The sequence below is a fragment of the Cryptotermes secundus genome, unplaced genomic scaffold (genome assembly GCF_002891405.2).
Source record: "Cryptotermes secundus unplaced genomic scaffold, Csec_1.0 scaffold310, whole genome shotgun sequence".
Lineage (NCBI taxonomy): Eukaryota > Metazoa > Arthropoda > Insecta > Blattodea > Kalotermitidae > Cryptotermes > Cryptotermes secundus.
In genome coordinates, this window is record NW_019734354.1 from 216,295 (window position 1) to 227,541 (window position 11,247).

At 40.3% G+C, this 11,247-nt stretch overlaps 1 protein-coding gene across 1 annotated transcript in view; it reads right to left on the reverse strand.

Moving 5' to 3' along the window:
- Positions 1-1,139: 1,139 nt before the first annotated feature.
- LOC111868838 (targeting protein for Xklp2 homolog) overlaps positions 1,140-11,247 on the reverse strand; it is a 35,081-nt gene continuing 24,973 nt past the window's right edge. The window contains exons 8-11 of the mRNA XM_023859862.2: positions 10,499-10,660; positions 8,714-8,884; positions 6,731-6,949; positions 1,140-1,722 (exon numbers count right to left, since the gene is read on the reverse strand). Coding sequence (XP_023715630.1) covers positions 1,549-1,722; positions 6,731-6,949; positions 8,714-8,884; positions 10,499-10,660 — 726 coding nt within the window. The 3' untranslated portion in view covers positions 1,140-1,548. The remainder of the gene's footprint in view (positions 1,723-6,730; positions 6,950-8,713; positions 8,885-10,498; positions 10,661-11,247) is intronic.

Genomic DNA, 11,247 nt, shown 5'->3' on the forward strand with positions numbered 1-11,247 from the left:
GCTCTACTATTTTATTCTTTTATTACTCAAAGAACATTCAAGGTATAGTTATATACATGCCAGTTAGAAACATCAACTCAAGAAGTTGCAACTTGGCACCTACCTTGCAGCCTGCTGTGAATTTGGGCTGTAGGCAGTTATAACACTGGTATCACAAAATAGCCTTCAGTGATATGGCAATATTTCATCTGTTGGAATGTGCAAATTAGCACAATTTGTAGATCAGTGGGAGTGAAAACCCCACCATCAGTCACATGAACACGAAATGGACTTTCTTGTAGCAATGTCAATGCAGTAATGGCCCTAGACATCACCAGATCTAGCAACCATGGATTTTTTCTGGGGGTTGTTAAAGATGCTGTTTATGTCCTTCCATTGCCAACAACATTAGAGGAGCTCAAGCAATGGATCACAAAGGCCTGTGCAAAAATTGACGATGATGAGGATGTTCTACAAAAAGGGTAACAGGAAGTTGAATATTGGTTCAACATTGCCCAAGTCTTTCATAGCACCCAGGTTGAACTTTATGAGCACTTCATAACACTTCTTGAGTTGAGCTTTCATATTATTTATATAACTCAACTATACTTTAAACATACACCAAGTAACAGAAGGTTGAGCTGGTGCAACTAGTTACACGGTGTGATGAAATTGCATATTTCTCTTCTTACTACATATGTATATTCTGAATTGTAACAAATTGTCAAGAAGAAAGCAGTCTTCTGGGATTTGGCACCGTGTATATGTGGTGTTAACCGACGTTTCGGAGGAACGTATCGCCTCCATCTTCAGGGTAGAAGAAAAAATATAAGAAATCTGCAAGCGAAGAGACCGTGAGAACCGGNTGTGATCACGCAGTCTGTCATAGTAAATGGAACATCAAATCTTACATCTACAAGGTACAACTCATTCTTCACATTTTATCTTTGGCTGCAGTCATTTTGAGTAGTTTCATACATATTTTAATACAATTAAAAATTTCAGAAGTGACTTTTCTATACTGTATGCCATATATTAAAGCCCATCTACTCTATGAACCATGGTACATTACACACCGTGTAGAAAACTTTACAGTAGTAAAGCCCCACATATATATGTTTAAATTTCTTATCGGCATATGAATACTGGATGCATGTTAAAAATACAATGTAGCAAATTTTTAATGATCTAACAGTCTACATCAATAAATGATGAAGATACAACTTCAATCCCATAGCAGATGGAGTTTGCAGTCCAAAAAGAATTCAAAGGGCATCACCAATCTCAAATGATCAAGACAAGGCCAATCAATGAAGTTAACTTATGAACTAAAGGAGCATGGAATTTATATAGTCACCAAAATGGAATAAAATTTTCCTTAGAACTATTCACTGCATGAATGTCTCCAGATTACTTTGTGGTCATGTTAAAAAATTTCAATTTCCTCTACAAACATGTCACACTAAACTTAAAAATTCCTACACTTCTAAGCTACATTTTAAAATATACAACTACATTAGTTTTCCACACAAATCATATATACTGCAATTTTTGTTTCTAAGACTACTTTTAATTTGTTTTTGAGCGAGACAAGAATGCTGGGCTTTGTGGATCAGTCAATGGCTTATCTGAACTCAGTATCTTTAGTGGCTTGTAGCGTCTTATGGGATTCGCCTTATGGACAGCTTCCTTCCGAAGTCTTGCTATTTCCTCCATTTCTTCTCTTTTCTGTGTTTCATCCCTCTGCGCATACATAAAACAAAATAAAGACTGAGATTTGGGGGGGGGGACATTCCTCCTACATTTCAACATTCGTTACACTCAATAAGAACCAACAGTATGTTACCAAATGATTTGGGTAGCAGTAATGTACTTGATTTGTATTTGGGACATGCTCAGTTCAAATCTTGGCTGGAACACCAGATATTCTGATATTTTTGTGATTTTCCTCAGTCCCTCCAGGCAGATGATGGAGCAGTACCCCAATTATACCATGGCAATTTCCTTGAAAGTTTTTTTTCCAATCCATCCTTCACACATCGTGTGATTCAACTTTAGTCTGCCTACTGACAGACTTGTTAACTAACCCCCTTCCAAGCAGAATATTTCTAAAGTGTATAGTCAATAATATGACTACATTAAGATTATGAGCTTCTGGGTTGTAATGTCATTTAATTCACAATGAGCCCAACATTCTGAAGGAGAGGTAGACAAGCAGGCCAAGCAAGAAACCAGCAGCAGGCAAAGAGCTATTGTATTGTATTGGAGAGGGTGGGTTTCCCCATGCACTTAGACCAACTGTTGGTCCATTGTGTGTCCCCCTGTGATAGTCGACCAGTCTCTATTCCCTACCGGTACTGGTGCATGCCATCAGTCCCGACTCAGCCAGAGAGTTCGGCCTCTACTGGCTCAGCGGTATCTCAATGCTTCCCCCATCTACCAGAGGCGTTAAGAGACTACTGTTGGGTGGGAAATGTCCTGAATTTGGCTCAGTGGTCCCCTTGGGACATGAGGTTCTTTTACGTGCCGTAAAGCTACGACACGGGACCCATGGCTTAAAGTCCCTCCCGGAGGACTTGTTCCCTGAATTTTTCCGCCCTTAAAAATTCCACGACCTCCACCGGGTTTGAACCCGCATACCTTGAGTCACGAGGTGGGAACGTCACCCCTAGACTATGGAGGCCGCTAGGCAAAGAGCTAAGATTACCTCTTACTGAAAATGTTCCTCTGAAAAGTCAGCCTCTCTCTGAACTACAAGGCATTACAATGCAAAAGACTGGACTCTTCACAATCACCAGTACCAGAACCTCAAATCCAACAGAGCACTAAGCATAAAAACTAAAATTTAAAGAAACTCTCAAGGTAACGATTTCATTGTAATAACTGCATATACATGCTGAGTAGACTGTAAATCTATGAGATCAGACTACTGACAAGACTGGAATAGCAACAGCAAATAGAGTAAAAAAGATATGAGACAAATATAATATTATACAGTAAAAAAGGTAAGGTAGAGCTATGCCTGTAACAGGCCGTGGAGACCTATAGTGGCGTGAGACAGTCAGCATTACATGCCAGCCACCCTTTAAACCCCAAAAAGATTCCTGGTACTCATTTGTGTTAAGAGGTTCAGTCGACCCCAAGGCCATAGTGTGGCTGGAAGGCTAAGATCAATTAAAAAATCCAGTGACGTCATCGGGAATTGAACCCGAGACCTACCGGCTTGTAACATAGTGCCTCAACCAACTATGCTACGATGTGCTCCTGAGCACATAGGAAGTAAGAAAAATTAAGGGAAATCAAAATAAAGATTAGTTCGAACAGGCTATATGGACGAACAGTAACTCAGTAGTTCAGGTCAGACACTAACATGGACAAAAGCCAAAACGACCTATGGGACAACCATCAACAAGGCAGAAAAGCCAGGTGAAGGTGAATAAAAAGAGATAATCTGGAGGCAAATAGAACAGAGTGGGGTGACCTCTGATATGATGGCTGATAGAAGTGAAAGTGCCCATGGATGATGACAATAATTTAGAGGCTTGTTATACTAGCAGCTGACTTATGGCTCCTCACCTTTCTCGCTATTCCATTTCCCCACGCGTGATGATTAGGGACCAGATATTTATGCCCTAATAATCCCTTAAATATGTATGCATTTATGCATGAAAAACTTCCGAAATATGCACTAAAATATGCACATAAAAATTTATACCAAATATTAAAATTGATTTTACATTATTTTAAGACCAACAAATCAATACGATTTAAGTTTTTAAGTATTTAAGTTCATTTTATGTAATCACTGAATGATTCACTTGCAATAAAAAGCTGTACTTAAATACAAAACCTGTACACATAAATCATATCTGCGTACTCCTCAAATGAAAATGTAAATGGCATTGTGAACGTAACAGATGCACCGAGATGAGAACTGTTCTGAACACCAGTAGCCGCCACACTGGTCGTGGCCGGATATACCAACCCACCATGCCTTAGGTACCTCTGAAGTGTCAAGATAATGAGAACGCTCTGTCTGTAGTTGGCTAAAAATATCAACCTGCCAGATGATAGACGCGGTTCACATGAGGGCGTGTACGGGAATGAACAAACGGTCATAACTCCAGAACCATCCAAAATCGGACACATGTTTATATGCACTTTTTTTGATCACAAAGACCTAGGAAATCACCTCCTGCAGTTATGCCCTAAAGTCGTGAAACACCCTGTATATCCAAACGAGCATTCTTTCTGGTTGCAAGAAAGAAATATGCATTTGCATTAAAATCCAGTCCCTAGTGATGATAAATTAGTGTGATTCTTTAAAGAGCCACTTGCTGGAAATTTTCTTCTCCTTGACCACATTCATGCTCCTTTCTCTACCTCTTCTCCTTGGATCTCACTACCATTTTCTTTGTAACTTGCCTATATAATGGAACCAATTCCTGAATCGGCATTCTTCAACCCAGAAGACTGAAGCACCATGTTTCTTAGAAATTTCAGTATCTGCCTACAGGACTATAATGTGTCACAACTCAGATGACCACAATCTCAACAGTCACCATTGTAAATATCTCAGAACTTATATTTACTGATTTAAGGTCCATTCACACATATCAGTGCTGTTATCAGTTGTTCGGTTAGAATCAGTGATGACGATTCACTTATAAGTGTGATGAATTGGTGCACTTTCAGTATCAGTGTTGGATGCTATGCATTGGTGCCAATTCTTAGTACTGATATGGTTTATCAATAAGAATTTCTCTGTTGAAGAATTTGCTGTGCTTGCACTAATTATAGACAAAGAACATCCAAGAAAAAAGAGAAAATGGGCCCACCAGGCTTCACTGAAAAGGGGAGTTGAGGGAGAGTCTGCAACTCTCTATACAGAACTACTTGATGATGAAACCAATTTATTTCATACTTCATGGTGTCACAATATACTTCCAATATATTACTGAACAAAACAGAGCATTATCTGAAAAAGCCAGGCACCCATTGGAGATTAACAATTACACCAAGGGAATGAATATAAATTTATTTAAGGCAGCAGGGAAAAAAAAAAGATATATGAAAAAACATTACTATCCAGCAAAACAGCACAAAAGTTTTAACATTTCTAACTTTGTAAGATTTGAAGTTTTTACGGCAGTGACTATGAAGAAAGCAGTCTTCTGGGATGTGGCACCGTGTAGATGTGGAGACTTGCTGAGACGAAACCCCCTTCCCTGTTCATATTTTCAGGATGAAGTTCGATCTCAATGGCTTCCCTATTGATGCGACCCATACACTGGGAAGCCATTGAGATCGAACTCCATCCCGAAAATATGGACAGGGAGGGGGGTTTTGTCTCAGCAAGTCATGGAAGCCTCTCGTCTGTTCCCTAAAAAAAACCCCGGGACATGACAGCAGATCCACAAGGCTACATAGCCCACGACTTNACCCACAACACACACACCCCCCCCCCCCCCCAGCTTAAGGGTTAGTGCCCTCCCTTTAACCTTGCCTTGCTCTCCCCCGACACAATATCTCATACAAAACCCTGCTTCTGTTTCTAGCTCCTTCCCCCCTCCCACTCCACTGATTTCCCATGTAGACTTGCCCCCCCCCTTCCTTCTCTGCTCTCACATAGCTGTGTATATTTCCAACACCAGTCTGCTTGTACCGGTTCTCACGGTCTCTTTACTTGCGGATTTCTTATTTTTCCTTTTACCCGGAAGATGGAGGCGATACGTTCCTCCGAAACTTCGGTTAACACCACATCTACACGGTGCCACATCCCAGAAGACTGCTTTCTTCATTTATAACTTTACTTAACTTATTATAATTAAGCTTAGTTGTTGTTAAATCCTTGAAAACATTCTGTTAAGCATTGCTGCTGATATGTTGAGTGAGACGGGAGTTATTGCACACCATGGTGATTATTTGTAGGTTCACGAGGAGACAGAATTGGAGATTACAAGGAAGAGTCAGTAAATAGGTGACAAATGGAAGTAAAACAGCTGTAAAGGATATAACAGGTTTTCTATGTGTATCACTAGGTAGTGGCACAGTCCGGGTTCATGGCAGTCTGGGTAGAAGACACACACGTGCATCTTCTGAGGCTGTTCAGTAGTCAAAATGACGACCGCGCTTGAGGATTGTAATACCAAAGAGCTGCACTCTGTTTTTGTGGGAAAAGGACTCAGTGAAAAGGATATTCATAAAAAATGTTTCCTGTTTATGGAGGGAAGTGTTTGTTGAATAATGTGATTCACAGCTGGGTATAGAAACATGGCAAATATTTCACTGATGACGATGAGGGTGAAACTGAGGTACAAAGTGACTGAGACAACAGTCAACACCTCTATGCTGCAGGTTTCAACACACTGGTAAAGTGATGGGCCAAGTGCATCAATATTGGTGGAGGATATGTCAGAAATGTTTTTTTTCAGATTCAAATATCACATGTTTTACGTTTTATATCCATTCGTGTCCTATTTACCGACTCTATTCAAGCACACTGTTCACTTATGCTTCTGTATCAGCGAAAAGACAAGAAATATCACCACTGATACCAAATTTCACAGAATGGACATAACACTGACACTGAGTATGTCATGGAACCTGACATGTCTAAATACATCCATTATGATGTATGGAAACAATATTTCTTAGCACTGACACCCATGGAACTGAGCATACATGCTGCTGATTAGTGTGAATGGTCCTTTATAGTATAATTTTGTTTCATCAAATTATTTATACAAACCAATCGCCTCAATTCCTCTAATTCTGCTTGCTCTAGTTTAATCTTGGTGTCAAACTCCTCCCTCTCCTTAGCTCGTCTCTCAGTGTTAAGTTCAATTGCTGTTATATCAGTAAAAGGATTATTGGATTTTTTGGGCTCAAATGGTTTTTTATGTAATACTATTGCAGGTCGAGCCTTAAACTGAGCTGCCTGCTGCAGTTTTCTTGCTTCCTCTTCCATCTGAAACATGCCCAAAATATTAAAAATATATTTCACAAGCAAGAAATTCCTTGCTATGGAAGACACCTGCAAACATCTATTGCTATGGCATGTCACTTTTATGACTTTACTAGTGAAACATCTGTTGAAAATCAACGAGAAAATTTAACAATTCCTATCTTTAGTTTGTACATATAATTCTGTCACTGGTCCACTCTTTTACATAATACAGCCCTAGAGAGAAGACCATAACAATCCCATAAATATGTGCATTATGAATTTGAAAGTTCTGGAAAAACAGCATGACAGAACAAGCATAATAATAATAACAATAATAGTCTAGAGGTATCCCACTTCATCAATATTTGATGCAATAAAACTGATTTCCAAAACAGTGCTGTTTATAGCTGCCATCTTCTGCTTATCATAATCAACTGAGATTACTTTTGCATTTGGTTTCCATGGAAATGACATAACCACAAATTGGCAATGTCTTGCTTAGACTAATCATTTACAGATCATGTGCTGAAATGTGATTACAGTTACTGACATTTTACATCAGAAGTTTTCCAATGCTGCTTCAAATTGAAAATGCGTGGTGTGTTCAAAAAGTATTGAACCTTCTTTTTTCCCGCGTAAACCAATGAAGTGCAGGAGGCTCCCTTCGGTGATGTGGAGGGGACATTCATGAGCAGTCGTGAATTTTTTCCCGCCCGCAGAAAGCGTCAGTCGCTGGCAGTGGTACAACCGCTTCAAAAATGGCTGCACATCAGTGGACAGTGAACCACGTTCAGGCAGACCCTCAACAAGCCGAAATGAGAATGTCATTGAGCAAGTGCTGACTTTGGTCATGGAGGACTGTCGTATCACAGTCTGAGGACTTGCGAAGGAGATAGGGGTAAGCATTGGATCGGTACATTTAATTTTGACCGAGGATTTGGGCATGAGGAGAGTGTCTGCGAAATTCGTACAGAAACTGCTAACAATGGAGCACAAGCAACGCCATCTGGAAATCGCACAGGACATGCTGGACAATGCAAACAGTGACCCCAACTTTCTGAACACCGTGATCATAGGCAATGAGTCATGGGTTTATGGGTATGACCCAGAAACCAAGATGCAGTCATCACAGTGGAAACACCCGACATCCCCGAGGCCAAAAAAAGCATGGCAGGTCCGCAGCAATGACAAGGTCATGTTGGCTGTTTTCTTTGACTCCTGTGGGGTTGTGTATTATGAGTACGCACCACAAGGCTAAACCATCACAAAGGAATACTACCAGGAGGTCCTTTGTTGCCTTTGTGATGCTGTGCAGCGCAAACGACTGGATCTGTGGGCAGCAAAAACTTGGCAGCTCCATCATGATAACACACCCGCCCATTCTGCGCATCTGATTCAGACTTGCATCGCCAAACACAACATCCCTGTGGTTCATTAGGCTCCCTACTCGCCTGACATGGCTCCATGTGACTTTTGGCTATTTCTCAAGCTGAAAATGCCGCTGAAAACAACCCGATTTGAGTCAAGAGAAGACATCATGCGGAATGCAACGGCCCGGCTTATCACCATTCCAGAAGTGTTTCCAACAATGGCGGAAGTGCTGGGAGAAGTGTGTACATTACCAAGGAGACTACTTTGAAGGGGATTAGGGTTTTGTACCTCCAAATCAATAAACGAATTTCTGCCAACCAAAGGTTCGATACTTTTTGAACACACCAGGTATACATGCCTAAACTACAGCAGTAAACATTTCTTTTGGCCTTGACACATAAGCCATATTGTTACCTTTTGTCTGAGTTGCTGCTTTTTAATCATGCCACGTTTATCCACCTCCAGTTGGAATGGAGCTGGTTCAGTCGAAAGAACAGATGCCTCCTTCACAGTGCTTGGTGACTTTACACAGGCTGGAATTGGGTTAGCATGAAATTCACGAGACTTCTTCTCATGCTCCAGGTACTGGAAATTAATAACACATCAACAGCAGTGTACATTTATGATTTCAAAAACATCATTAGAGTTTTATCTTTCATTCAGATTGAATAGTATCAAGACTATGAGGACCACAATATGAAGGTGTGTTAAACAGTTCCAGAATCTAGTCAACTTAACTGATAATGTACATGTAACAATCACAATAGGCTGTGATAATGTTCAACCAAACAAAACAACTGGTGAAAAGACACTGTGCATACTTTCTCGTATAAGATAGACCTTGATTAAGTTACCCTGAAATGACAATCAATTGTTGCTCTGTAGACCATTCTTGCTTAATGAATACCAAAAGACAATAAAAGCCATCCGACCCATAAACCTGGGTCCAACAAAAACTGATATTTTTTCATTTGGGCCCCTACTGCATATAACATTGCCTTCTTGCAATATCACCTACATAGTTTTATTTAGGGATGTGTGTTCCACAAATTACTGAAGTTTTCAAAATCAGTGCAGCTGTTTTCAAGAAAACCATCATTTTTTCTGGAACACACCTAGTTTTTGGAGCAGTGACCAATAACTAATAAACTCTTACCTTCTCACATATCCTGTGCATTAAAAAGTAAAAGGAATTCTAGGGATTTTCAAAAAAGAGCAATTCAAATGGCACAATAAACATTAAGGCAAGGGTGATGTACCAAAGTGTCACAAGACAAAATGTAAACATGCTGATGATGAATATACATCATCCTACAGCAGAGGGAAATTTCTGTCATGGGCATGGACAAATGTGACCACATAACAAACACTCCATCAGCAAGCTGACCATGAACTGTATGAAAAAGCTATTTTTCCACTCCTGGACCTTTCTCCGAACAGTTTCATCCTCCTCATGACCGCCTCTGTGGTCTAGTGGTCAGTGTTCCTGGCTACAGATCTAGAGGTCCGGGTTCGATTCCTGGTGCTACCAGATTTTCTGAGAAGTAGTGGGTCTGGAATGGGGTCCACCCAGCCTCATGATGATAATTGAGGAGCTATTTCAAAGAAATAGCAGCTCGGGTCTAGAAGACCGAAATTTACGGCCGTAGGGATTCGTTGTGCTGACCACGCGACACCGTCTATTCGCAAATGTTGGCATTAACTTCGCATACAAGCGGCGGTCACTCGGTTGGTACAGTTCGCTTGCAGACTACAGGCCACAGGGTTTGTTTTGGCTTTCATTCTCCTCACTTCTTGTGATTCAAAATGAATAATAGATATTTCAGACATATGTTGGTCAGGGAACTAACATGATGTGTGTGCAAGTGTGTGCACACCTTGACTTCAGGCTGTAATATGACAAAATCCATTCCACCAGCTAACCCAGTCTGATTTGACAGATGACACAGTGAACACTAGACCTTGGACATGAAACAAAGTTGGTGTCATGTGTGCTCCACACCCTCCCCCCCTCAAAAAAGAAGTTCAAATTAAACAAAACATATTAAACAAAAGAAAATCCCCTTTAAGCTGAAAAATGTTAACCACTGATTAAGACTTTTCATAAAAAAAGATATGTAAATGGGGTACAACAGAGGTTAAGGATATTACAGATAACATTTCTGAATCAGTGGTATGTTTTTATGTCTTAAACCTTACTTTCTGAATAGTTTCCTCTCTCTTTTTAAGCAAGAGTCTGTCCCTTTCTTCAAAACTGAATGGCTGAACTTCAGTTGTACGTTTCCACTGTGTAGTTCTTGCTGGAGGTATTCCAAAATGATGAACTTCTTTTTCTGTGAAGCACTTTCGGCCATCTTTCACCTAAAATATGGAACATTTATCTACAAAACATTTCTTGTAATTATATATATTGTTGGACATCCTATTCCATTCCTATGTTTCAGAAGTTAAATTAACTCTTTGACTGGTGCGGGCGTGTTTTAACGCCCGGACGATGCCAGCCGTTCCCTGGCTTTGGCGTGTTTTAACGCTTTGACAATCTCGTCCCTTCTTTGCTCTCTTGGCACTCATCAACCAAAGACATATATATGATAGTTTTTGTGCATGTTTGTAAAGAACCCTTGTAAACTTTGTGGGGGTCTATATTACTGTCAGAACCCTCTGAGATGGTAAAGGTCAGAAAATATTTCACATTCATTCAGTTTCACCATAGCTTCTTGCAGCAAGTGTCTTCGTGTTCCTACAGACCAGCTGGAAAATGTTGTGAACGAGATTTTTTCTGATGATGATAGTGGCGATGAAATAATGATTCCTGAATTGGATGAAGTTGATAGTGACAATAATACAGTGATAGACAATGATCCACAAGACAGTAATCATGAACATTTACCTACCACGAGTGCGGTGCCTGACACGCCCATCTCATGAACGTACGGAGACATTGTACC